The sequence below is a fragment of the Phycodurus eques genome, chromosome 3 (genome assembly GCF_024500275.1).
Source record: "Phycodurus eques isolate BA_2022a chromosome 3, UOR_Pequ_1.1, whole genome shotgun sequence".
Lineage (NCBI taxonomy): Eukaryota > Metazoa > Chordata > Actinopteri > Syngnathiformes > Syngnathidae > Phycodurus > Phycodurus eques.
In genome coordinates this window covers 29,406,055-29,432,892 of record NC_084527.1, presented here as the reverse complement: position 1 = coordinate 29,432,892, position 26,838 = coordinate 29,406,055, and the positions used below count along the sequence as shown (strand labels likewise).

Sequence of the window (26,838 nt, the reverse complement as noted above, 5' to 3'; positions counted from 1 at the left end):
CCGATAAGGTCATCGTCATCATCCTTCTCAAATGATTATTTATGGTTTGTATATGATTATCTATGTATTGTACTGCTATTATCTAGCCTTGTCTGGAATTGAAACACACACACACACACACACACAACCTATGTAAAAAGTACCTTAATCATTTGTTTTAAGATGCATTGCACTAAATTTCCCTTTCTGCAAAGCTAGGTTGAACATTATCAGCAATGTTTGTTGGAATGATCTGGGAACACTAGCAAGTGTTTGCCGTTTACACAGCTGTGCGTCAACCACGACCAAAGGACATAACTAAGAAGTGAATTATTTCAGTAGCCGATGATGATGATAGTATAATTCGCGAGTGATGGCAGAGCTGCACGCGTAAATACATATCAAATGCAAACACGCTTCGTGTACTACAGCTAAAGCGGAGGGAAATGTTTGATTTGAAAGTTGAAAAGTGGCGATATCAAATTCCCCCATGGAAAAGAATCCCACTCCTCCCCGCGCGCTCCTTATCTCGAGCTCACTTCCTGGCCTATAAGTACAAGTGAGCCGTCACAATCTTGCATTTTCTTTCTGCCGACAACCATGAAGCAGACCCTTCCTCTGCTGCTGCTTGCCACGGGTGAGACCGCGTACAACCCAGCGCCACTTTCTATAAAGAGCGTGCCTCGCTTTCGCTTGATTCGTCTGTCTCGTTTTGCAGCTTGTGCGGTCACCGGCACTCGGCTGCCCAAAGCCTTGTGGCAGTTTGCGAACATGATCACGTGTGCCCAGCCAGGCGTTAGCCCTCTGAAGTACAACGATTATGGCTGTTGGTGCGGCTTCGGGGGCACGGGAAGCCCACGGGATGAGGTGGACATGTGAGGAGGAGACGCTAAATGCTGCATTCACGTCATAACAATGAAAGACATTTTCATATTACTGCATCCAAAAATGGAAACCCACTTGTTTTAGGTGCTGCTACGTCCATGACAATTGCTACAAAAGAAGCAGAAAGATTCCTGGATGCACGGCCATCGCTGATCTTCCATATTTTCTGGTTTATGAATTCACCTGCTCAGATAACCAAGTCACCTGCTCAGGCGAGTCACTTTACATTTACATTTAATATGTTGCGAAAATTAAATACAACAGAGCAACTTAACTGTCAGGTTGAGCGATGAATGCAGATGTAGCATTTCAATTTCAACGTGCCATATTTGACCAAACAAACCTTTTCTACTATTTAGGATAATGTCACATTGGCTCTATGGTGCCTCAATAAACACGTGAAATATGAATTTAAATCATCCACGCATTTCTGCCAAAAAAACAAATCGGGTCATTCGAATTTCTCGAGCTTATCTACCTCACTAGCATACATCTCCGCCTAGCGCTGTCACCATAACAAACACGTGTGCTCTCACAAGTGGAGCGTCTACATGGAGGCAACCAATTAGAGGAAAGGGAGCAAGCATGGACAAAGAGGATACAAAACTGGGTCAAACAGAAGTAGCTGTCAGAGGGGCCGTTTCTGGATACTCGTATGATAAAACCAAGGCATTTTTTTTTTAAATGAAATTGACACTTTTATAATAAGACCATGTTAGAGTCACTCTATGGAGGTCTAAACAGCCCAAACGCGGGACCTTTAAAACTTATTGACACACTTTTTTTCTTCGTTCCGGGTTCTCACTCTCTCGTTTACATAGTTCTCCATATTAGATCCTAAGCGTGCTTGTTTAAAGCGGTTTATTTGTTACTCCGTGTTAGAGAGTCACACTATTGGAGGTCTAACGAGGCAAAATAGGGGACTTTGAAAAACACAAAATTGGCCAAGGCACCACCAATAACAAGAATATCGGCAAGATACAGTGAACCGTACGTCACTGACTAATTGTGACTGTTATTCTTCCATTTATACACAAAATTTTCAACACTGTTCTTCTGTTGGATCGCATTAGATTGTGCAAGTGTATCCAATGGGATGCAATGTGTATGCAGACAGTTTGTTTGGGTTGCGATATTCTTATAGGTTTTTTTTTTTTTTTTTTTTAAATTAAAATCATGTTTCTGATGTGTCTCCATAGCCACGAATAACAAGTGCCAGGCCGCTGTGTGTGACTGTGATCGTGTGGCAGCTCACTGCTTCGAGCGGGCCAAGTTCAACCCTGAAAACAAGAACCTGGATCCTAAAGTCCACTGTGTCAACTGAGCAAACATTAAAGAAAAAATAAAACTTCGGCCACACATTTATTATTATTATTTTTTATATATCAAAATGCACATTTATTTATCACACACACAAAATGAAGTAAAATACATTTTTAGAAAAGACTTAGGAGAGATTACATTTAAACATAACTATGGGTCTCCATTCGCCTGTTTGCTGCTTGGCCTCATGAGGCACTACAATTTTAGAACTTTGGTTTGGGACTCAAGGCAACTCGGACTAAATTTGGTTCACTGAGAAGAAAGCTTTGGACAAAAGTTCTCACACAATTACACGCAGATTTTGACACACCGAAAGGGAATGTAATTGAATGTCTCAGCAGGCAGCTTAATCTGCCGGTCACACGTCGCTTCAACGAATTGGAATCAAGTGAACTCGGGATGAAACGCTCCACGACAGTCACAACAAACCTACATCAACAGCAAGCTGTAATCAACGCAAACACAATGTGATCATAATTCAAAGTGTGAATTTAAAACAACATCAGATGGGCATTGAAGAGGAGTTCCAGCAACCACGACGACGCCACGAGAATGAGTTCAAGTAAACTATACTGGCTTGTACAGAAGAGTAGTCACATACTTCTTTTTGTATCTGTGTGTTGCACTCAGAACCATTACCCCATCCTGGGACAAAACAGAAAGCATCATATTTAGGAAAGGAGCAACAACAAACATACAGTTGGACTTTTAAAGTAAAGCATTCAAACTTTGAGGGGAAATTCTGTGTTGACAAGTGAAAACGGGAACTTAAGCGATTGAAAATTTAACACAATACATCGAACAATGATGCAGATGTTTTTGTGTTACCTTGATGGAGAGGGCGTATAGGTGATTGAGCATCACGTGGTTGGGCTCAGGAAGCAGGGTTGGGTCACACTGGGCAAGGCCAAAACAAGATGATTTGAGCGGCAATAAATCCAAAGTTTGACGTTGCAAATGATGACGCTGCCACCTACGGAGATTCCTGTGTCTTTGTTGAGCAGCACTTGGAGCAAGTGTGGAGGTAAGATAGGAGGATGTTTGAGCTTGTCTTCTGACTTGACAACATATGCTTCCTGGTGGTAGGGACCGGGAGGGGAACTGGACAAGTCTGGAAGAAGAAAGAAAAATAATAAAAATAATAAACGGTCAGCACGCTAAGAGTAGCTCAAAACAAAACAAATAGTGATTGTATTAGTACCTGAGATGTCTGCAGAATCTTGGGAGTCGATTCGGAGGGCATCAAAGACTTCAAAGTCGGTCGTCTTTACCTGGATAACGTTATTCACAGTCCCCGTTTTGGTCGTGATCACAGCCTGCGGGAGAGAGCGTGGAGGTAAGTACTGGAATGCACTTCTCAACAAATGGATAGACCACTTTTTTTAGGCTTCATTTGACACCTACGGTGAATTTAGAGCAGCGGTGCTCACATCCAGCTCATAAAAACATCTTACCAATTAATCACAAGTTTGAACTAAAGAAGAGGAAGCGACTACAGTTTGAAACGGAGTGTTTCAAATACCAAGATTTAGAAGAAAAGGGATGGAATGGAGGAGAGTAAGAAGGATGTCAAGTTATGGAACGACCTCCAAAAAAAAAAAAAAAGAGACAAGAGTCAAGTTCAATGAATATATTAGAAAATCTCATCAAACCAAGGGTATAAAAAGAAAACATATGAAATGGTTAACTGAGATAGTCGTCTGTGACAAAGGTTCAAAGTCATTTAGAAGATTAGGGTATGTTTATGTAACTAAGGAGGCCAAAAGGAAATTGTCAAATGTAAATATAGCCTGTAAACGTGGAAGAAAAAATAAGATTTATTCTTCCCTCTGCTCCCTTTTGATTCAAAATGTGTTTTCATCTAAACATGTCTGCTTTTTTTCTTTGACATAATAATTTAATTGAACAAATAAATAGATTTTTTTTTAAAAAACATAACTGTTAGTGTTTAAAAAATAATAATAATAATAATCACTTTCAAATCAATTTCCTCACCCCTGTCGGATCTAAAGTCCATTGCCCGTCGACACAAAACTTGTACTGGTGTTCTCCCTCAGGCAGATCCATGATTGCCACAAAGTTGTTCTTACTGGGTGAGAAGTAACACGTCGCCGTTGTGTACGTTAAACAAAGTCGCTCAATTGAATCTCCCGAAGAAGCCGCAAGGTTCACACGTTACCTTTTGTTGAGAGGGATCTTGGCGCTCCAGTTGTTAAAGGAGCCAGACACAAAGACTTCTTTGGCGCTTCCAGCCCAGCGGAACACCGTCGGCCTGGCGAGGGTCGAACATTTGCTGTCGCTCTCCAGGTCTTGCTGCCAGGCCAGAAACTCCCGTTCCTCCTGTGGCGACTGCACACGAGGTTGTTTGCATAATAACGAGCACAGTCCTTTTGTCTCTTTGGGTTCGAGACCCGTTACAGGCGAAACACTCGCTGGAGAGCACTTGTGCAAGGCACTGAAATCCCACGAGCTCAGGGGTGCAACCACTCTACTTTCATTTGATAAATTATACGCATATTAATGATTAAAGTCATTATTTGTTACCTTTGCATCTTCCCTCTGGAAAATGTCTGCGTCCTCTGTGCTGTCCATGAGGATGTTGGGACGCGCCTCCTTCCCTCTTTCACCCTGACTCCCGCTGGCTCTGTCGCTGCTGCTGTTCCCCATTCTGACACCATCTAACACTTGAAGACATGTACACATTCATGACCCACGCTCACTGGCCACTTCATTAGGTATACTTGCACAATCCAATAATATTGTGGGTATTCAATAATTATGATTGAGTTTCTGATTGTTACCTTCGCTCTAGGAGAGGGAAAAAGCAAGTAAGATGTGTCATGCAGTGCCAACATTCCATCTGTCCATTCTCTATCCAGTGTATCTTGTCACTATTTGGGTGGCGGGTGAGCTGGAGCTCATTGAAATTGTGCAAGTGGGCCCGATGACGTATCTTTGCTCAATTAAATCCCACTAGACTGCGGAACGTACGTAACGAACCGGTCTATCCACATTTTGTGACATGAGATTGGTTTTCCGTGAAATAATGTGTCTGGGCTCAATAAAGGTTGGGAAAGATAAGCATGACTCAACAGCGCCTGTTCCCGGACTGGCCACTAGGGGGGTGGGGGCGCTTTGAGGAACCCGTAGTGGCCCAATGCAACAACAATAGTCAACTTTGTGTGCTATTCTACATAATAGAGTATGTCGTTACCCACCTACAAATTATTAGATCATGCGGTCCTCCACGGGAGTGGATGGAGGCGTCACGTCGTCTTCTTCTTCTTCTCCCCCCCCCCACTGTCGTTTCCGTCCGTGAGCAGCAGTTTTTCAGTTTTCTCGGTTTTAGGACGAAGCGCCACCGAACGTGGACCTCAAGTCACATTCAAAAGCGACTTTTTTTTTTTTTTTTTTTTTTTTTCCAGCCGTCCGTCGACCTCGATGATATTTTTAAACGTCCGTGACTGTGAGCAGCGAGTGCGGATTCGTTTCTTTCGGGACTTCACGTCCACTTGTGTTCGTGGGTTTGCAGACGAAAACACACCTCTTCCGCCTAGTTTGACTTTAACCCGATTTTTGCCAAAGATCGTTAGTTTATACAGTAACTTCAAATAGTCAGTGACAGAAAATGAGTGGGAGTGAAATAAGAGCCCGTTTGGTAGAGCTATAATTTATTTATTATTATTTATCGAAGTCATAAATATACGATTAAGGTTTATACTGCTACAAGTATGTTTTTACTACACAGTGAACATTTTTATTTTATTTCAGAAAAAAAAACCTGATTACTCTAGACTTGTTACATATGATTTTGTAATGATGAAAATGGTTTAGATGGTTTCAAGTTATTCCCTGTTTTTGAACTACCTGCAATGTTCCTGTTTATTCCTGGAATTTGTCATATATTCCTGATATGCCTTCACATGGGCATCCAATAATGCCGATTAATATTTTTTTGAATGGTAATGCTATTGTACATTATGTGTCTATTGTGATGACTGCACAAAGTTCACCCTCAAGAGCCAAATAACAGAGTGCTCAGTCTGATTTGCTGTGATGCATTAACTGGCATTGTGATCCTCAATTAATCAGATTTTTTGGGGGGGGGGGGTTCTTGTTTTGATTCGGATACAAGCATAGCGAGCGCCGAGTGTTTAGCACATCAACCTTACAGTGCTGAGGTTCAGGGTTATAATCATGGTCTCCGGCCTTCCTATGTAGCGTTTGAATGCTCTCCCCATGTCTGCATGGGTTTTCTATGGGTACTCCCAGAGATACAAATAGGTAGATACCACACACCCCTTTTGAGGTGCGTGCCTCTGGCGAAGTGAAGCTGGAGAGGTCAAAGTCGTCAGCGCGTCCCATGTGTGTGGACGGCGAGAAAACCAAAAGAACAAGGATGCCAGCACATTGTGGTGCATACGGTTGCACACAAAGCTGTACGACCACAACAAGGAAACTGGGAATAACCTTTCACGAGCTTTATTTAAAAAAAAAATAAGATTAAAAAATAAAATAAAGTCCTATATTTATAGCACATGCTTTGGGGTTGGCAAAAAAAGTAAACCTCGTGAAAATCGGTTGAGAATTGAGGCTGTAACGACTTAATTTTAATGTCCTAGCATTGACTTTGATGGGAACTTCGACCTCCCCAACATGGCCGCCACGTAGGCAAGTTGGTTAGCCGGGTCACTACAGCATGCTGGCGTATCTAGTCTTCATATCTATGGGTACTCCGGTTTTTGTGCCCTTAAATTCAACAGGAAGTGCCCCAAACTCCAACAGGAAGTTCCGCAAATTGAACAGGAAGTGCCCCCAAAATTAACAGGAAGTGCTCCAAAATTAACAGGAAGTGAGCGTGCAACATTCAACAGGAAATGCCCCAAAATGAACAACAATTGCCCAAAAATGAACCAGGAGTAAAGCAGAATTAAACTGTTCCGTTCATTCCTATTCTAATTTCTTTTTTCAAAAGAGAAGCCCAAAACAAAAACAAAATGTGTACTTACCTCTAGTTTCCACACCTCTCTACTATGAGGCAATACGTTCTAACCGCCTTTCTCCATGTGGTATATTTTTGTTTTTTAAGTTTTTGTTACGTTACTAAAAAATAGCTATGAACATCTGCTTTGAGCCCCCCCCCCCAAAAAAAAGAACATTGGAGAGTGGAGGCTATGGGCATTTTGTGTACGCGTGTAAATGTAGCAGTTGTTTTAAAGGCAAAACACTGTCATTTTGTCGTATGCGGTGTGTGCAATGACAATAAAGACATTCAGAATTCTGAACATTAGGAAATACATTCATGCTTGTAGTGTATTTTCTTGTGTTGTATCTGATTTCTGCGTTCCCACGACTATCAAGTCTCTTGCCAGTCAAACCTGTTAGCAGGCTCTCATCATGAAGATGCCATGTCATCAGTTCTGATAAAGGTCAACCTTTCCCCTACTGAATATCAAATTTGTCACTTTGTGTCCTCTCATTCGAAAAGAAGCATGCCGTCAAAGTAATTTAGGATAATTCCATTATTACTATACAATCCTTCTATAGTATGACACTGGATCCCTGAGAACGGGAACAATACAATATTTGAGTAACACAAATAATATGATGTACTTCGGCAGCAAAGTGAGCGAGTGGATAGCACGTCTGCGTCACAGTTATGAGTTTCGGGGTTAGAATCTCAGCTGCGGTCTCCCTGTGCTCGCATCAGTTTTTCTCTGGCTATTCTGACTTCCTCTCACATTCCCATACACGTTAGGTACATTGAAGAAGAAAAAGAAAAATAGTCAATAATAAAACAAAAGTGGAATGTTTTAAAATAATTTATTAGGAAATTTAAAAAGGTTTTTATTTTCTCCAAAGAAATAACATGACAGGATAATGACATTCTGAAAAGGTTACAGTGTTGACAAGTTTTTTTTTCATCAAAGACAGCATAAAAACTACAATGGTAGCCTGCAGCAGTTTGAGTGAGTGTATATCAAAATATGCAAACATTTTATTAGATATGGAGTGCTTTGTTCTTCTGCCCTTTTATATTGGCCAACGAGTGCAACATCCTTCATAATTGTTTTGGTCTAAAAATAGCCGTCAATTTGCTGTAGCTGTGACCTCCAGTGGATACGTGTGAGGGATGTAAAGGCGACTAGGAAAAGCCACCTTTCAAAAATAAGAATAACTCTGACGACGATGTTAATGTATTATTAAAAGGTCTAATTAAAATGTCATAGGTACCTCCCCCCGAACCAAAAACAGCATACGGTGCATATTGTACATAGTAGGTCAATGTTTAGGAAACCACATGAAACAGACAACTGGCACAGAAAAGTGCCCATCAGCATGTATGATTGTGTTTTTTGTGTGTGTGTGCACTGCTGCTCAACAGATTAGTCCTTCATGTTCTTCCACAAACAATATTCACATCTTAAAAATCACAGTTAAACAACAAATATGACAAAGTAAGAAAACGGTATGTTTTTTTTTTTCTCCCTCTCCCAGGTAAGGAGCATATTTACGTGCATGTGTCCCCCACTCCTCAAACAAAAACAAAAAACAAAATAAGGACAACCTCCATCTGCGGAACTCACAGCAGCTTTTCAATGAAATGACAGACTCAAGTGACAGAAAGAGAAATGCCTAAGCGAATGTATGGCTGTTCTAACAATGACAGACACATATTGAGATGTTTATGAAACTATGTAATCGTCAAAGTTGCCAACATGCAAGGATTGACGAGAAGAAGCAAACATACCGCTTCTCCGAAGCCTTCCGGACCCTAAAAGTAGCTGCCCCCCACCCTGTAAGCCCCCCAAAAAGTCATATTTACAATATTTTACAACATTGTACAGCTCAAGTAGGCCTATCATGTAACTGTGACCAATGACCGGTTTCTTTGCTTTATGTGTAACAACATTTCGTTAAAACCTACCAAGCTATACACTTTGTGACACATTTTCAAGAAATAGAATTGATCACAAATTAGTAGTGAATATTCATTATGAACTCATTACAATTTTTGCAGTACAGATTGTGACCTTCACTTGGAGATTCAGGTTCAGAGGTCAAACGGCCTGTTAAGACAAATTGCAGCCATTGCTCAAAATGGCAAAGTAAAACAACCCTAAAAAAGTGACACTACAAAATACAGCATCTGTATGTGTTTGCTACGGTAGGCTCTGTCTGCTGGCTTTTCGAACATTTTCAAAGATTGATTTTGCCGAAGGTTGGCTAGGTTGAAGTATGTAGCGTGTGTGTGTGTGTGTGTGAGTGTGAGTGTGAGTGTGAGAGATGGGGATTCAGCTGCCCCTGCCACGAGAAGCGAACTGGACAGAGCCAGGCCAGATCAGCTCCAGGGCAGCGTCAACTCCCTCCAGCTCTCCGTCCGTCAACAACTCTTCACTGAAAAGCAAACAAGCTGCATTAGCTAGCGGTCACGTGCAATCACATGGTATGCTGCCTCATACATGCATGTGTGTATAACAACTCACATTTTTAGTGATAGCCGTTAGTGAAGGCCGTAGCGATCAAAGGGCCCTGTTGGAGGAAGCGTGAAAGGTTCAAATTCACTTCTTCACTTGACTTGTGTGATAAAGTCGCAGTTGTTTGAAGTTTCATAATTCCCGTAACATTTACAGTACATTAAGGTAGCAGACTTGTTAGACGAAATGATATGGTTTGGTTGAACATTTTCGTGTTTAAATATACAATGTTTAATTCTGCAGTGAACTTCAATTGGAAGTAACAAATAAACAGCTTGAAGCAAGCACGCTTAGGCTCTAATATGGAGAACTATGTAAACGAGAGAGTGAGAACAGGCACAAAGAAAAATAAAGTGTGTTAATACGTTTTAAAGGTCCCATATTTTGGCTATTTAGACCTCCGTAGAGTGACTTTAACATGGGCTTATTATAAAAGTGTCAATTTCATTTCAAAAAACACCTTGGTTTTGTCATACTCGTGCCCAGAAAAGGCCCCCCTGACAGCTACTTCTGTTTGACCCAGTTTTGCACCCACTTTGTCCATATTTGGCTTTCCTCTAATTGGTTGCCTCCATGTAGAAGACTCAACCCTCACTACTTGTGAGAGCACACGTGGTGATAGGTAAAATACAGGCTCTATAATGTTTTTAAAGCATGTGGGGGTAAAACTATCTAGCTATCTTTCTATCTGTAGTTCTACACCACTGGTTGTAGCATCATATTTAACGTTTGGATAACTCTTCACCACTCACTGTTATAATGATAACAATATATAATAACAGTGTAGTGTAGGTGGTATCTCACCCCAAGACCATGGCTGAATCCAGCGCTCGGGGCGGGACTTGCAGCGCTGAGGTAACTGCTGACTGCCGACTCCGGACCAGCTGTTCCGTAGAGGTCCGCCATCGGGCCCGGGCTGCTGGTTCCCAAAAATCCAGCTGTGCGAGATGGGGTAGAACCTGAAGGTACCGTAAAAACATCAGAGTAGGGTTGCAACCGACCTTTTCAGGAGAGTCAGATTCAAATGCTTTGCGACACTTTTTTTTTAATTTTTTACTACACTCATCATAAATCCTCAAGTGAACATTCTAACACATACGCTGACGCGTATTTCATAATTTCTTATGAGATTAATACATTATGCTATGTGAGTTTTCTCAGAAATATCTGGCGACAATAAGGTACTGTGAAATATTGGGATTTTTTTGTTTTTTTTTAAATTCCTGTTCTTAATTTATATTATCCAAGGAAGATTATGCCTCTTATTTGAAATTCCTAGAATGAGATTTCATATGTCTCAAGTGCATTATTCGGGAGCTATTGATGTTTTTCCTTCCCCCATGTTTTGAAATTAAGAGGTATTTTGTTAATCTCAAGATCAGTATGAATGTATAAATGATAACATGTCACAGTTTCAGATACAATTTCTTATTTTTCATTGATTCTGTGTCCGTGATCCTTGTAAGGCCCTGTAAATAGATACAGTAACAGTAGAATACATTTTTATTATTCAGACTATGGGGGAATTTAGCACTGACGCACTAAGGACCATTTTGATTTAAAGTCTTATATATACAGTATTTCCTACTTTTGAGCCTCTTCAAATGCTTCTGGGCCAAGTATTTTCATCACCAAAAAGAAAATCCTCACTAATCATATAGACAAATAAATACGGCACAATGTTATAAAGGGACAATGGTCAAAATGAGGAACCTTTCGAAGATTCATACCTCTGACTACGGCTGCCGCCGCTGCTGCCATTGGTCCATACGCTGTGAGGGGAATGGCTGAAGGGAGAGAAGGTCCAGTTTAATAATAATAACAATAATAATAATAAAATGTGTCCATTTCAGTCGAACAGCTAAACGTGTGTGTCTGCTAATAGGGTGTGAAGGAGACTGACGACGTGCTTCTCGCAAAGTCCGAAGAAGGGACTGACTGACCTGTGAGTTCAGGGGGGTGGGGTGAAGTCAGAAGGGGAGTCCTCTCTAAGTGGAACTCTAAAACAGAAACATCAGAGCGATTTTGAGTCCTCGTCGGCGCCTTAATTTAACAGGCAAGCAAAGGAGAACACAAACACACAGGCTGGAATACACCCCAGTGGTGAGGCTGGGAAGTGTGGAAAAGTCACTGAAAAGGTTTGAGTGTTTTAAAAATGCAGGAAACAACAAATCATTCTTAAGACATATAGTTGTGCTCATAAGTGTATTTTTTTTTAAGGAGATGCAAATTCAACTACAAGGTAGCTCGGAATAGCATAATCAATAAACAAAACAAAGCAATAAAGAAAGGCCACATGCATGTGGCCTGGAAGGCCAGGATTGTTCAATCAGCGAGTCTCGGTGTAAGTTGTGGCTTAAAGCTGCGTCTGTGTGAGTGTGAGCTTTGTGTTTTACTGTATTTGCAGCTGGGGCTGCACGAAATTGGACATTTTCCTCAAACCCTGCGATATATATTGCAATGTTAAAAAAATACAGGAAAACATACAGTTCACATAAGATATGAAAATCCCCGCACATTTCTGTTTTTCCCTCTTTAGAAAAACGATGCTCAGTTGAGCACAAAAGTATACGGAGTCAATAATATGAAGTATTTGTCGTTAAATGCCCAGTTATACTCTAGAGTCATTAGCACATTCCTAACACTATCCCTTTGTTTTAAATCAATCTGTTATTTTATACCTATGTTTTAACATATGCATGAGTATTTCTATATTTGAGTGCATTAGTTTAAGCAAAACATGTTGTTGTGTACACCTGAAGCTTGTCCCTTCAATAGTACCGTGGCTGTCCCCCATCCCCCCAAGTGTAATCTACTGCGAAACGCATTCATTCGTCATATTCTGAAGAGAGATATGTGTACAGAAAATCCAGGCGTGTAATTGTTTCCCATGTCCTCATTAATAGTTACCATACAAAAAAAACAAAAACTCTGGGCTGCTGCATGTGTTGTTTGATGGGATACAGTATAATTTACCATAACATGGGTGCTAATTCTATTAGCACGTCTATCCAGGTCCTTCTGCTGGCCACTTATTAGCATTACACTTGATTGACTGCAAATCATTCCAACATTGCGATGTGACCATTGCACGCACGTACATTACGATGACGATGCTCCAACGATATATTGTGCAGCCCTAGTTGCAACATTCAATAGGCTCCTGTAAAAACCCTTAAGAAACGATCGCTTAAAAAAAAAAAAAAAAAAAACACAATACAGTACGGGTGTGAACAATGAACCGCAATATAGCGGGGGAATACTGTACATGCCTGAACACCTTCACAAACACCGCTAACACACACATTGAGATGAACCCACGCAAGCGAAGCAGATGCAAATCCACTCCCTGATATTTACAGTCCAAGCAGCAATTGTCACTCTCAGCATTACTTGTTTCTGTAAATACATGTTTTGTGTCTGTGACAGTGTATCGCTTCTTACACACTACAGTTCAAATACACAAGCTATTAAAAAAAGTGCACTATTGATACAGGCTCAATTAGCTTGCTGTCTAAAGAATCAGCAATGGGAAATTTTTACTATAACTACCTCCACGCTGTGCTTAAGTACAACACTGGCGTAGAAACAACAGTTCAGAACATTCAAACAGAGATGAACAATAATATATAGGGGGAAAAAAATGGACAATTTTCACTTGCCTCCATCAAGGAAATTTAGACAAATGCCTTCTCAGTAATGAATAGGATATATCTGTTTTCTTTTATGTTGACACTCATAATGTGAACCAGAATGCCTCTGTGCGCTGAATCAAGCTCTTTTTAATTCAATCCTGCTTCTTATCTAACAGTGGTGAAAACCAAATTACTCATCATGTATCATGATGTGAGTGGGTGCTATGTTTACCGGGGAACTGGTAAGTATATCCGGGGGTGATGCCCGCGTAGCTTCGACTAGTGTAGGTGGCAGTCTGGAAGCTTGGATAACCTGCAGAGACAAGATCATGAATGGAGTTTAGATGCGATGGCATTCACAGTATGAGATTATAGCCCAGTGTTATACAATCAGACATATGAGCAACATGGTACGGCAACATATTGCTGATCAGTGGTTAAAAAAAAACAAAAAAACAAAATAAACAGTACAAACATAATGGATTATTTCTTGGTCAATACTCCACCAAGTTTGATGGAAATTGGAAACTACTTAAAAGGAAACAAAAGGTGGGTGTTGTTGTCCTTCCTCCTACCTGTAAATCCTGGTAAAGACCTGCAGGGTGATATTGTACACCTGTCACTTGTTTCTTCACAGGACTATGCTTCTTATACAAAGTCGTCCAGCTCAGGCTTTGTACACAGCATAAGGATTCAATCACTAAAAAGATGTGATATTGCGCCATTAAATGAGTTTGTAGCGTATCAGTGAAAAAGCTGCAGTTGTCCGACTGAACAGTAGGTGGGAGCATTAGCGTGTCTTAAAAACCTACCGGAGGCCTGCCTTCTGTCAACCCTTTGAGCAGTATTGGGCATATTATGTCCTGACCCTGACTTGGGCATTCGTTTGAGGTATGTGTTGAAGGTGCAACAAATAATGATTAGGTTGCATTAGAATAATATTTTTGACCATGTATATAATCTTTTACATATAGACAGCATTCAGGGAACACTTAAATGAAGCCCAAAGTCTTCCTACGAAACAGTGTATCTTGGCACTCTTGCCCCTTCACTGGGTGACTTCTGAAGTTTAGATCCAGACCATCTAAGCTACGTGGTGGTGAAGCAGACGTTAAGCAACCCATTTGATGGTTCAGCCTCCTTTTCATGATGTGTCACGTGACCTTCAAAGCAGCTAAGGCCACGAGTGCAGGAAGAGTTTTTAAAAAGCACAGATGAGAGAACCGGCTACTACATCCATCCTGTGCTGATCAGTAGGAACTTACCCAGCATACCAATCCCCAGCATGAAGGCGTCCATTCCATAGGGCATCACCCGAGAGCGCCCCCTGGCTGAGCCTGTAGGGGACATCACCTCCTTGGGTTGAGCTTTCTTGCACTCCACCTGTTTCAAGGAAAAACAACAATCAAGCAACTTGTTGACTCGAAACTACAAGTCGAAGCTTCTCACCATTTTGTTGTTGATCTCGTGGAAATGGATCTCGCAGACTTTCTCCACCACGTCCTCGTTCTCAAACGTCACAAAGCCAAACCCTGGTGAGGACGAGGCAAGTGCATGAGGTGAACATTTCGCACAATATGGTCGGGTTCAGACAATATGCCTTTATGCAGACTGTTACAGCTAATAGTCCCGAGTAATCAGTTGTAATAGCTGCTTAACCCCCCTGAATCTCTCTCACACACACATGCACACTCATCCAGTCCTCCCTCCCTCCCTGGCCAGAAGGCCGGGGCAAAGCTGGTCGGCTGTCATAATCGATCAGTCCCAGGGTGGGTAGGAGGTGCTTAAGGAGGCTTTATCCTGATCCTGATTAACGGACTGGCTAATTAGACTAGCCCCGTTTGTCTCCTTGAGCTCAGCCCACAGGAAGGAGCTCTACAGGGGAAGAGGGCGGGGGGGATCAATAGAAATCCAGGAAGGACTGTAGGAAGAGTAGTAACTTGAGGAAGAGGTTGAGAGGAAAGGTAGGAGTTGTGGGAAGTGAGCAGAGTGAAGAGGTCAGCCTGTCTCACCTCTGTGTCTGTTGGTGGTCTTGTCGAACATGAGCATGGCATCGTCGACCTGGAGCGGACACAAAAAAAGGCAGTTTTACACGACGCTCGCTCTCTCTCTCTCTCTCTCTCTCTCTCTCGCCACATGCCATATTGCCTGACCTCAGCCCTTCTCAAGTTCTACAGGGAGGCTCGGCAACAGATGGACAGATGCAAAGAGGAGGAGGAAGAGTAGTGGGAGGAGGAGGCAAGTAGCAGGTTATGAAAGAGGAAGCCAAGAGAGGAAAATATGAAGAACTACTCCAGCACAAGGCCTGGCTGGGTATGAACACAATGTACATTATAGGTGGCATGCAAAGCTGGAGTCACTGCGAAAATGCCTGCTTACAATCCTCCTCAGAGAGCACATAATCGGCCCCTTTTCTACCCTCCAAAGTTTGACATTCCCATGGAAACTGTACAAAAGTGCCAACATCAAATATGGTTCATGAATACAGCAGTGGGAGAGGGCCAATGAGACAAAGAGAGAAACACGGCTGTGTCGAAAGGTGAATCTTTCAGGCAGGTGGAATCTCGATGAGAGAAGAGGGGAATGGGGGGGGAATGGGGGGGGGGGGGCTGATAGTGAGTGAAATAGCGACAGGTGGAGATATGGTAAAAGAGTACAGAGAGCTGTAAGAGAGTCGGGGAAAAGAAAAAAAAGATTGGGTCAAAGTGGAAAGGGAGGAGAAAGAAAAGACAAAGGGAGAGGGAGAACAAAGAGGCCTGGAGGTTTTGTTTGTTGGCACACTCAGCCATAATTCCTTCTCCTCTTCTCCCTTTGACCTCTCCCACCAGTCCGGCTTCACTTTATACAGCTCAGACACAGGTGTCTATTCTATTCACACACGCACACACACACACAGAGTTTCTCATGTCATAGTCGTTCTGCTTTTTTTTCCTACCTGTTTGCGTTCACTCTAATTATGGGGCTGTTGAGTTTGGACATGAATAAACATTTGGGAAATGAATCGGAGTGTGCTCTTGATCTATAATAAGTGTACTGGATGCTGCAGTTGGATATGATCCATACTGACGAGTATTATACGTGTATGCCAACACACTGTGTGTGCGAGAGAGGGAGTGAGAGAAAGCAGAAGAGCGAGCGCGAGAGAGAGAGAGAGAGAGACCCCCAAGGGCAGTTTGCTACCAGAAAGGTCAAAGGTGAGTGAGTAGTGTCAGTATGAAAGCGGACCTCAAATCGTGGCTTCCCTCCGCTCAAATGTTGGCTTATCACACAGAGCATGCTCTGCTTGTTTTATCGGCTAGAAGAAGTTTGTCCAAGAGGCCAAACGTTCGGTGCCTCACATCTGTGTCAAGACATCCGGGACACACTTTGTCAAAGAGTTGCGATCCCACAGTAAACAAAAGAGGTGGTAGAAATGCCACAGCAACAACCAGGAAAAGCAACCAGGAACCTCTTCGTTTAACTCCGAAAAAGTGCGTTAACTTGCACATCATTGCTCAATATTTCAAAGTGTGAGCACTTTAATGGTGTGCCGCTGGACAATATTCCCTCTTATCCTTTTTTTCCACCTCTCATCTTCCCTGTTATCCCCTGCCCATCCCTCCCCGCGCTCCTTTGTCCTCGCCATGACGGGACACAAAAGGTCCAGTGAGGCAGTCTAATCAGGAACTTCCATGGATGGCTGGAGCCCACATTTCACCGGCCATCCCTCGATATCTCTCTCGGCAAAATTCATCTAGCTGCTATGATTGAGATGGGAGCTCAGGGAGCCAGGAGGCCATACCTTTGGCACCGAAAATAATGTGCCACCCTATCGGAGATTTCGATGGATGGCAGATTTGACTTTGAAAAAGTTTTACGTCCACCTGTTACTTGGTGAAAGGTTTGTTCAAATTCACAATCGACCAAAATTCGAAACATGTGGGAACCATCTGCTGGGAACCTCGCGGGCCAAATGAACAAAATATTTGCCTGTCTTTGTAGAGAGGCATAGGAGCTATTGTAAATCTCCCCCACACCCCATCTTTGCCCCACTTCCCTCTCTTACGCCTCCACAAACCTCTCTCAATCAAGCCCTCCCTCTCTCGTTGGAGCCTTTGTGGACCCATCATCTATTCTCTGCACTATGCCTCTGAAAAAAACACCACTTTGTGTTGAAATATATGAAAAAGGCACCAATACAGTACTTTGAAGAAATAACCTCTGGTCAAACATTTAGAGGACATGTGAGGAACCTTTGGCGTATTAGTCAACTTTTTTTTTTTTTTTTTTAAATTGTTTCTAAACTCAAGTTGACCCCCACCAAACACACGCACATGCGAACACCCCCGAACACCACCTTGTCCCTCCCTCCTTCGGAAACAAAACCCCCTTACCCACAGAATTACTTGGGGACAATGGGCAAGCCAGGTCACCACGGTAACGGGTCAGGAGGGGGTTGTGGGTAGGAGCAGCTGTTACATCAGATTAATTCAGATTCTGATAATCCCTCCTCCTTCCTCACCATCACCATACACTCACCACAAAACTTTTTCACCCCCCACTCCTCCCCTCTGCACTCTTCCAGGATCCCCCAACTTCGCCTGCTGCTCGGGCCCTGAGGAGCCTCTCAGCCTCTTTAGTTTTCCCCAGCTACCCTCTCCAACAAGCCTTTTCTGTCCCCGTGATTTCGCCTTCCTCTCCACAGTAACTCCTTCGCTTACAAGCACTCGTCCACTTTATCGGCCGTATTTCAGTTTGTGATAACTGGCCATTGTGACATGAAAATAGGATTTGCATTGGGATTACTTTGTGCACCTCAGCATATCAATCAAGGTAGCAGTCCAAACATCACTCACCTTCCCAAATTGGTCAAAGTATTGCTTGACATCTTCTATGGTGGTGTTCACTGACAGGCCTCCCACAAAGATCTTCTTGGTGCGAGTCACTAACTGTTAAGCAATAGCAAAAGAAATCACTACAATTAGTTATAACTAATTTGTATTGTATTACTGTATATGAATATCGACCTGGCTTTGTAAAAAAAAAAAAAAAAAAAAACTTTGTAAATTCCATTTAAAAATTGATTTCAGTGAAACGAGGTTAACTGTATTTGCTTTATTACTGTTGTTTGTCACTCCTCAAAAAAAAAAAAAATATTCTATGAACAGAAAGGTTCATAGAATATGGATATAAATAACCAATAAATACATTTTCAAAAAAAAGCATAAATAGGAGACATGAAGCACTAATTATTTATAATATTACATGTTTCAACCTGAAAACATCTCAAGTACTCATCTGTTACATCAGTTTTGCGTGTGAGGTGATTTCATTTAGAAGTCACTTTGTATGTACAGGACACAAAGGGCTGCTTGAGTACAGCCTGCACTTAAAACCTGTAATTATTTTGGGCTTTTCTAACAGGACTGGTCACACATTTTATTTTTTGTTATATTATAAATAAGATGACACAGCCATTGCTATGGCTTTTAAAAACCCCTGACGAGAAGTTGGTTGCCTGGATGCATTTCTGTTTGTATTCAGTAAGGAAAGAGATCAGCCGGATTTACAGCTATGACACCGGACAACGTGTTCTCACATCCGAGCTCCATTACAAGATCCTGATAGTATAAAGTCACACAGTCTGCATAACAAATAGTGCTTCGGCTATGTACCAATATTTAATTTATTGTTTTATTTAAACATATTTAATTTCCTTTGAAAATAAAGGTGTCCCAAATAAGAATAATACAACTTTTTATTTATTTTATTCGTGTTGCATTCTACTGTATACATATTCCTTTAATGGTGCAGGTTTATGTTTTTGGGAAAATGCTATCACACTTCATAAAGGCCCTCATTGTACTTGTACTTTTTTTTTATTTATTTTTTTTTTTACGTGATGTAGATAGATTCTTTAACCTAGTTCGATTTGAAGGCCATATAAACCCAGAATGGTGCCCGATAGTTACATTCAATTTACATTGCATTCAACTCACCTTAGGCTGAGCCCTCCGAGGGAATGCGACCTTAGGATCAATCTATAGAAGATAATACAGAGACAGAGAGGTGTGTTAAAGTGATGTGATGTGTCATAAGGGGCGTCTCTCGTCAATTTATGTGTTTTAATCCTACCTTATCATTTTAATATATAGTATCGTATAAATGACCAATTCAGTTTATAAGTTCTTTCCCTGTTTTCAGCCTTTTTACTAAAGATAACCTTTGGCGATGGAAATCGATCAGATTGACTTGATACCACTAATGATTCTGCTTATCGCGCTAAGACACAAGTAGTTCTTGAATATACAGTACTGCAGTGTAAACAGTCTGCTGGTAATACACTAGGTAGGTTATATAGGAAGAATACAGCATAACATTTATATGACGATTCGAAAAACATTTTAGTCTGTGGAAAAAAATACTGACAGAGAACAATGTCGCTTTCTATCTTCCTGCCTTGTTTCAGTTTTTGAGCGGAGAGTCCAATGTCACCGTTTGGCAATATGCAACAGTGAGAAACACATCAATAACATAGTAATAATTTCTAAGGTAATCAGACAATTTGAGGCCCGTTTCTAACCGCAGACTAAAATGAAATCAAAAGCTCTCGACTCTTTCGAACCTTGGCAAGAAAACTACAAAGATTTTTTTTTACACAATTTACAATTCCTGTGCTGTTGTTGCTTTAAATAAGTGCTAAGGCCCCAGTGGGAAATTGTATTGAGTGCATTTTAAAATGTAAGAATTTAAAATCTAAAAAAAAAAAAAAAAAAGCACACCTAATTTCCCAATAGAGCAGTTTGAGATCCCTGACTAAGTAATTTGTGGTAAAATCATTAGGTACAGTGACAGACATAATGCTGAAACTTTTTATAATACCATATGCAAACCTAATTTAGATTTGATTGTGCTTTTTATTCCTCTGTGTGTGTGCGTATGTGTGTGTGTGTGTGTGTGTGTGTGTGTGTGTGTGTGTGTGCGTGCGCGTGTGTTTCGGCACTCAGGTGGAATGCCTGGGAATGTCCAGTGAACCCCTGCCTCTCTCGTCACCACCATGTGACATGTGAGCTCTTGGAATCTCACACGGTTACCACAATCACAAACCCACCTCACCTCTGTGAGGAGAGCCTGAGAGGAGTCGGCGGAAGTGATTCGGAAAGAGTGAGAGCGAGGGGTGGCCAGGTGGAGGAAGACAGGATAGAGGAGAAGGAGCTGTCAATCACACCACAGCGACAGGAGAGCCACCACACTTTGTTTGTTTGTGTTAGTTTGTTTTTGCCTCCTTCAGCTTGTGACGACAACAGCGCATGGCATCGAGCTCATCTACTGGGCCACGTGCGCTTTCTTGTGAGCGTTGGAGATTCCGGACGGTTCTCTGCTTTGTAGTTTCTGTGTCCACTTATTTATTTTATTTTTTTACACCGCTGTTAGAGAGAGCATCACACCATGCCATGAAAATGTCAATATAGACGCGTTTCATTTACCGTCAGTCTACACTGATCTAATAGAGGTAGAGATCAACTACACTACTCCCCACTTGTACCGCCGTTACACTAACAGATGAGGAGGCAGTACAGCGCTAAGATTAGTTTGCGACCATGAGAGGGTAAAGTTAAACTACAGTATAGTAGATAGCAAGAGCCTCTATGGTAAATCACATGCGTTTACCAGAATGAGGACGACAGCATGTTTCTACTTGAATATGACTCAAAATTGCCACAGGTTTTTGTTTCTCTTCTAAAGAGTGAGAAGACTAAAGGCTAAGACTGGAGGATCAGATGCAGAGTCTACTGTTTAGTTTCTATTATGGCTAGACTACTCTGATAGTCACCTCCGGTCACCAACCCTCCTGATGGCCAACACTCCTGTGCACATTCAAAAACAAACAGACACACACAAACAACCAAAATCAAACAGGGCAGCACACAGCACATGAGCGGGAAGGAAATAGTGGACTTTAAATGTATTAATGAAAATGATTTGTGTGGTGGAGGAAAAGTGTTGAGAGATGAATGCAACATAAAAAAAAAAAATTTTTTTAAAGTTGATACGAGCACATTTTCATCTCCTATAATGCGGGCATGCAGCTTGAAGCCTCGTGCATGCAACGACGTAACCTTGCCGGAAGGTAAGAGAGGTGAAACTGGACGTAATTGCAAGAGGGGTTCCGGAAATCAGAGCAATCCCCTTTTGCCAGCGACATGAGTCACGACGTAAAGTGCGTGATGTAACGGGTGTAATGTTAAGAAATGAAACCAAGATACATTTTTTTTTTTTTAAGGTTTTCCATTATTAATGTGACTCATAACCTGTACCACTCAATTGAGAGGGGAAGTAAAAATAAGCAACAGCGATAATGTCCTTGCACAAGTGTGCACACCCTTTTACAACCGGGGATGTAGATGTGTTCAGAATTCAAACATACAGTACTGTTTGTACTGATGTTAAAGTTCAGATGTTCGAGCAAGCTTTTCCTGACTCTCTTTTGGCTTTCTACCACGAGCCTCAAGTTTTTTGTGCAAACCCTGACTGTTTTTTGAAACTGTTCATAATTCCCTCCACCTTGATTAAGACCCCAGTTTCAGCTGAAGTAAAACAGCCCTAAAACACATTGCTGCCACCAACACGCTTCACTGTAGGTATGGTGTTCTTTAGGTAAAGAGCAGTTTTGTGTTTGAGACCAAAAAAAAACAACTTTTGGAATTATGGCCAAAAGGTTCAACCTTGGTTTCATCGGACAGATTTTCCCACCTGCCTATGGGCGATATTAAGTGTTGTTGTTGTTGTTTTTTTTCCTTGGAAAGTTAAGGCTTCCATCTTGTCACCCTACCCAATAGCCAGAGATTGCTGTCACATTTACTAAACAGCCAGTAATTGCCACAAAGTCTTGCAGCTCCTTTAGTGTTGGCTGCCTCCCTAACCAGCTTTTTCTATGTTTTGGAGAAATGTTCAGTTCTTTTATTACCCTTCTCCTGACTGATACCTTTGAACAACGCGATCCCGCTGATGATGTGGACACGCTCTGCTTGTGCTATAAGAAGTGACTGCAAAAAAATGTCAGGAAACGCTTAGTACTGTACGAGAACATTTGAACTTTATTTGGGTTGGGGTTCATTGGGGCACTTCAAATGGTGGCAGGTGTATGCTGACTCCCTTATAACATGAGTTTGTGTGTGATTGGTTAATTCTGAACATAGCCACATGTCAAGTAATAAGAGGGTGTGCACACTTGGTGCCACCATGTTATTGCAGTTGTTTATTTTATTTTATTATTATTATTTTTTTATGTCACAAAAACTAGGCATTTGAACAGGGGTAAGACTTTTTATATCCACCGTACATCCAGCTACAGTATGCAACAGTTGACCTGACAATGGAACACACTCCACACAGCAGCTCACATCTCTGGAGGACCGGCACAAGCCTGTTGACTCCAATCCTATTAGTTAGGAGAGCCACACTAATCGCAGATAGGGATTGCTCCCCCCGTCGTGTTTCTGCTGTGGTGCTGAAATAGTTAATGAGACCTCAAACGGAGCGGCGTGACTGTAAAGTGTGTGACTGTGTGCAACAAATGTGCAGTTAGTATCGGACGAACCCAGTTTAGAGATGGCAGGAAGCTGAGGGCCAACTCAAAGGGTAGTGGTTATACGATCTCAGTAATACACTTGCCACTATCTGTGCCTCAACACTAAAAGTAGCAATAAATTGTGTATTCACTCGGCAGCCTGACTTGCTGCGCAAAGGTCCGCTCATTCCAGCAGCGCCCGAGCGATTCATTCGGTCACAGCATGGCACATTCTTTGTGTTGCCACTGGAGAACCTTTTCTCTCCCCTCGCTAACAGGATAACCTGTCTGTACAAGGGAGGGGAGTGGAGGTCGGATGAGCGCCCTCCAAAAAAAAGTCCTCCTCCAGTCACCATACAACCCCTTTGGTTAGTCTAGAATCTCTCAAAGTCAAACCCACTCCCATCCACTGCCGCGGCCCACGAGGCTACACGGCATTAACAGTGGGAAGTTAAAGACGAATGTTTTTTTTTTTTTTAATAAACCCGAAATCATCGTCAATGTGCTTATTGGGAGGCACCGGGACTTAATGACCTTGACTCTCCTTGACTGCCTGTTTATACTGTCTTGTGTTGGCCAAGAAATAATTGTAAATGATGTGCATTGTTATCATCCTCTTTTTCTTTTGTTGACAGAGCTATTCTTCAACTGTGGGGAAGCAAGTGGGGGGTGGGGGGGGGGGGTCACTATGGAAACCAACCCCATGGTGATTTAGTGGCGTCCAACCACGGTGGCACAAAGTGTCACAGGCCTTGTCCCTGAGCCGAAGGGATAATCAATTTGAAATGCAACTTTCATTTATTTAAAATTCACAATATATTACAGTTCTCACCCTAGTGTGTTTTCTTGAAGTTTCCGGTGCAACTTTTTCTCTTTAATTGTTTTTCTCCACCACCTCACTTATTTTGAGTTGGAGCATCGTACAGCGCACAAAAGGGGAAAAAGAAGTATGCGCTCCTGATTTCAATACAGTCACTAACGCACCGCCATCACCACTACCACTGATGAGAGAGAGAGGTGGGAGCAGCTGTCCCTATGACGACCAACGGAGCTACATTGTTCCCAAAACTGGCCCACATTCATCACTAACACACACATACGCTCTCAGCCTCGATTCAAACATCCCAAGTTACGTTTCTACACGTGGAATAACCCGCCACGACTTTATCACTTTGGAAGTGTTACAAGAAGTTTATTTGGTGCACACATCGATGGTCTCAGGTTGCATTTGCCCGTTCTGCCGAGAAACCTTTATTCTGGAGGTCATTTCCACCCCTTGGGACAGAAAAGAAAAGGCAGGCCGAGAAGAAAAGTTTTGTTTCCCTCTCCCTAGAAGCCAAATCCAAGATTGGCAAAGGGAGAAGTCACCCTGCTCCGCTCCCCTTGTTTCTATGGAAATTGACACCGCGTGACATTTTGCTGAATGTTTGGCGGAAAGCAAAGATATTGTCCCAAGTGTCTCCGGTGTCACTTTATCATGCAAAACATCCAGATCTGAGGAACGGCGGCGGGCATTCACAAGCAACGTGGTTTGAGAACGTCAGCACAGAGGAGACTTTAGTAAATATAATGAAATGCATCAACCTTTACTGGAGATTAATAGAAAATCTACGTATCAAAGAGCGGGCAATGAGATTAGCCAAGGGTTGGAAGTAAAGACATAGAACTCACTGTTTTAGAGTCCAACTCATGCCTGGTTTGGGCCAAAACTTTATCCACGCCAGCCTGATCCACGAAGGTGACAAATCCGAAGCCTCTGCGGACATTGGGGGGTATGAAAGTATTAATGACAGTGACAACTATGTTGATGCGTAATGATATGTTATGAGCAGTAAGGAATCACGGAGGACAGATAAACTTTCAGAGTAGACGCCAAGCTCACCTCGAGCGCTTCGTAACCGGATCTCGCATCACCATACACTCCTTCACCTCGCCGTACTTGCAGAAGTACTCCTTCAGACCCTCTGAGACACAAAGCAACAACAAGGGGGACACATTAGTGGACAATAGTGCTGCACAGTAGAAGGAAATATGAGACGCACTATTTGTATTTCTCGTCAAACAAACGTAACCAAGGATTAAAAAGGATTAGACTCACCAGAAAGATTCCTGTGACATTTTTTTTAATCGCATCAAGATTAAAATAGGAATTACACCTGTCTTCAAAGCAACAGATATCACTATTTTTTTTTTCTACACAAGTTCTGAATGGGTGCATTCACTGAAGGCCAAGGAAAAACCAAACATCCACAAATTCAGCATTAGCAAGTGGAAATATCAAGAAAGGCAGATGTTCCAACAAGTTCATGCATCTTCACCCTCAATCCAATGCGGAGTAGCGAAGACATTTTAGAAGATGTACCTTGTGTTGTTTGCCAGCTGAGTCCACCTATGAACATTTTGCTGTGGAAAGAAAGAGAACATTTACATTTGCAGTCAGTGGCATTCAGTAAGCTGAATATTTTGTGTGCTGGCACTGCACAAACAAACAAAGTTGTTGATGAAACTCGAGGTGGGTGTATGATCAGTAAATGTGACATGAAGGCTCCCAGTGTGGAGGTGTGCGCCCCTCATCTTGCACGCAGAATGGAAGGCTTGTTCCAAGAACCGTGCGAGGGAGGGGGGTGGGGGGGTGGTGGGGGGGGGAACAAAAAAAAGAAGAAGAAAAAAAAGTTTTCTTTTTGACTTACCAAGGGTCGTGAGGGGAGTCCGTGGCGGACAGGCTGCTCTGGCTCCCTTCCGTGTCCATTCCGTGTCCTGCTCGTGTGTGTGAGTGTGCGGGGGAACAGGCCGGCAGTGAGTGAGAGGCTCGGGGCGGGTTTGGCCCTTGGTGTCAGAGGGGAGCGGGCCAGACGCGGGCTGGGACAGACTCCACCTCCTCGTCGTCCTCGTCCTCGATTCCGTCCGCGCTGCCGTTGCTCCCTCATCCCTCCGCCGAGGGGCAAAAGCCACCCGGTGAGCGAGGAGGCAGCTTCCGGTCTGAACTTGAAAAATAAGAGCAGGTTCACACCATTCTAAACTAAGTGTGCTTCGATAACATTTCATTCATTTCTTACCAACAGTCTTCCTTTGGTACGATATCTCGAGGTTCCACTGCTTTCAATAGTGTACTGTATGAGGTTGTTGATTTTCTTTCTTTGTTGTTGTTGTTTTTTTGGGTTTTTTTTCAATCAGTTTTCAGCTTTTATGTGCTGCCGTGTAATCTACGGTACGTTGAGAAATTCACTCCAATCGCGCTCTCTACAGTCCGGAATGTTCGGAAAATCAGAACGCCACACTCGTTTCGGAGCGTCAGACAGGACGAGATGTTTACAGGCAGAACTGACACATTCAATATGGCGGACGCACTGACGTATCCCTGCCAATGGCCAACACATTCGTTTCTAAATTCATAGAAAATAGAGCACGCTCTGCCTCTCTGAGCACTGCAGTATCAGAGCGCAGTGAAAGCGTCAGATTGAATTTCAGAACGTACCCCAAATCTACCCAAGGCGTTGAGAATCGGTACTGTTGGCCAATGTAATGTAAACTAGTATAGCAATGGAACTGTTTCTTCAACCAATTCGCAGTTCCCACTTTTTAGGGGACAGCTACATTATATTGCCAAAAGTATTTACTCAACTGCCTTGACTCACATATGATTTTCAGGGCTAACCCATTCTAAAGATGTTGGTCTACCCTTTGCAGCTGTGACAGTTTCAAACATATTTGCGAGGTCACACACTGATGTTGGACGATAAGGCCTGGCTCACTGTCCACTCGTAAACAACCGAAAGGAATTCTATCGGGTTGAGGGCAGGAACCTGTGCAGTCCAGTCAAGTTCATCCATACCAAATTCTCTCATCCATGTCTTTATGGACCTTGCTTTGTGCACTGTTGCACAGACATGTTGGAACAGGAAGGGGTAATCCCCAAACTGTTTGACTGTCCAAAATCTCTTAGGATGCTGAAGCATTCAGAGTTCCTTTTACTGGAGCTCAGGTTCTA

General features: G+C 42.4%; 3 protein-coding genes across 7 annotated transcripts; 1 reads left to right on the top strand and 2 right to left on the bottom strand.

Moving 5' to 3' along the window:
• The first annotated feature begins 579 nt into the window (after positions 1 to 579).
• pla2g1b (phospholipase A2, group IB (pancreas)) lies at positions 580 to 2,188 on the top strand. The gene is made up of 4 exons (XM_061671056.1): positions 580 to 616; positions 698 to 854; positions 949 to 1,076; positions 2,064 to 2,188. The coding sequence occupies exons 1-4, from the start codon at positions 580 to 582 to the stop codon at positions 2,186 to 2,188; spliced, it is 447 nt and encodes a 148-aa protein (XP_061527040.1).
• A 35-nt stretch (positions 2,189 to 2,223) lies between these two features.
• On the bottom strand, positions 2,224 to 5,725 carry prkab1b (protein kinase, AMP-activated, beta 1 non-catalytic subunit, b). Of its 4 annotated transcripts, none has more exons than XM_061671051.1 (8): positions 5,406 to 5,725; positions 4,732 to 4,871; positions 4,367 to 4,536; positions 4,183 to 4,276; positions 3,389 to 3,503; positions 3,165 to 3,298; positions 3,016 to 3,084; positions 2,224 to 2,832 (listed from the first exon to the last, which is right to left on the bottom strand). In XM_061671051.1, exons 2-8 carry the CDS (start codon positions 4,852 to 4,854, stop codon positions 2,755 to 2,757), a joined length of 783 nt encoding a protein of 260 aa, XP_061527035.1. In that variant the 5' UTR covers positions 4,855 to 4,871; positions 5,406 to 5,725; the 3' UTR covers positions 2,224 to 2,754. The 4 variants fall into 4 exon arrangements, with proteins under 4 accessions (XP_061527035.1, XP_061527036.1, XP_061527037.1 ...); XM_061671052.1 differs by having other exon boundaries at positions 4,732 to 4,865; XM_061671053.1 differs by having other exon boundaries at positions 5,410 to 5,725.
• A 2,271-nt stretch (positions 5,726 to 7,996) lies between these two features.
• On the bottom strand, positions 7,997 to 25,774 carry msi1b (musashi RNA binding protein 1b). Of its 2 annotated transcripts, none has more exons than XM_061673037.1 (15): positions 25,541 to 25,774; positions 25,213 to 25,253; positions 24,733 to 24,814; positions 24,522 to 24,606; positions 19,279 to 19,320; positions 18,136 to 18,228; positions 15,313 to 15,361; positions 14,750 to 14,832; positions 14,566 to 14,683; positions 13,533 to 13,613; positions 11,609 to 11,665; positions 11,396 to 11,452; positions 10,470 to 10,624; positions 9,675 to 9,720; positions 7,997 to 9,585 (listed from the first exon to the last, which is right to left on the bottom strand). In XM_061673037.1, the coding sequence occupies exons 1-14, from the start codon at positions 25,597 to 25,599 to the stop codon at positions 9,679 to 9,681; spliced, it is 1,044 nt and encodes a 347-aa protein (XP_061529021.1). In that variant the 5' UTR covers positions 25,600 to 25,774; the 3' UTR covers positions 7,997 to 9,585; positions 9,675 to 9,678. The 2 variants fall into 2 exon arrangements, with proteins under 2 accessions (XP_061529021.1, XP_061529020.1); XM_061673036.1 differs by having other exon boundaries at positions 10,470 to 10,603; positions 25,541 to 25,772.
• Between the last annotated feature and the right edge of the window lie 1,064 nt (positions 25,775 to 26,838).

What these genes read in the sequence shown, in the direction of transcription:
- pla2g1b (XM_061671056.1), top strand. Translation starts at nt 580, where the DNA reads ATGAAGCAGACCCTTCCTCTGCTGCTGCTTGCCACGG. An exon ending in TCTGCTGCTGCTTGCCACGG is followed by an intron (nt 617 to 697) that starts GTGAGACCGCGT and finishes CTCGTTTTGCAG; the next exon opens with CTTGTGCGGTCACCGGCACT. An exon ending in CCACGGGATGAGGTGGACAT is followed by an intron (nt 855 to 948) that starts GTGAGGAGGAGA and finishes CACTTGTTTTAG; the next exon opens with GTGCTGCTACGTCCATGACA.
- prkab1b (XM_061671051.1), bottom strand. Translation starts at nt 4,854, where the DNA reads ATGGGGAACAGCAGCAGCGACAGAGCCAGCGGGAGTCAGGGTGAAAGA. An exon ending in GGACTTTAGATCCGACAGGG is followed by an intron (nt 3,504 to 4,182) that starts GTGAGGAAATTG and finishes TCTCTCCCGCAG; the next exon opens with GCTGTGATCACGACCAAAAC. An exon ending in AGATTCTGCAGACATCTCAG is followed by an intron (nt 3,299 to 3,388) that starts GTACTAATACAA and finishes TTCTTCTTCCAG; the next exon opens with ACTTGTCCAGTTCCCCTCCC.
- msi1b (XM_061673037.1), bottom strand. Translation starts at nt 25,599, where the DNA reads ATGGACACGGAAGGGAGCCAGAGCAGCCTGTCCGCCACGGACTCCCCT. An exon ending in GACCACCAACAGACACAGAG is followed by an intron (nt 14,833 to 15,312) that starts GTGAGACAGGCT and finishes CGTCCTCACCAG; the next exon opens with GGTTTGGCTTTGTGACGTTT. An exon ending in GCTGGGGATTGGTATGCTGG is followed by an intron (nt 13,614 to 14,565) that starts GTAAGTTCCTAC and finishes TTGTCTCTGCAG; the next exon opens with GTTATCCAAGCTTCCAGACT.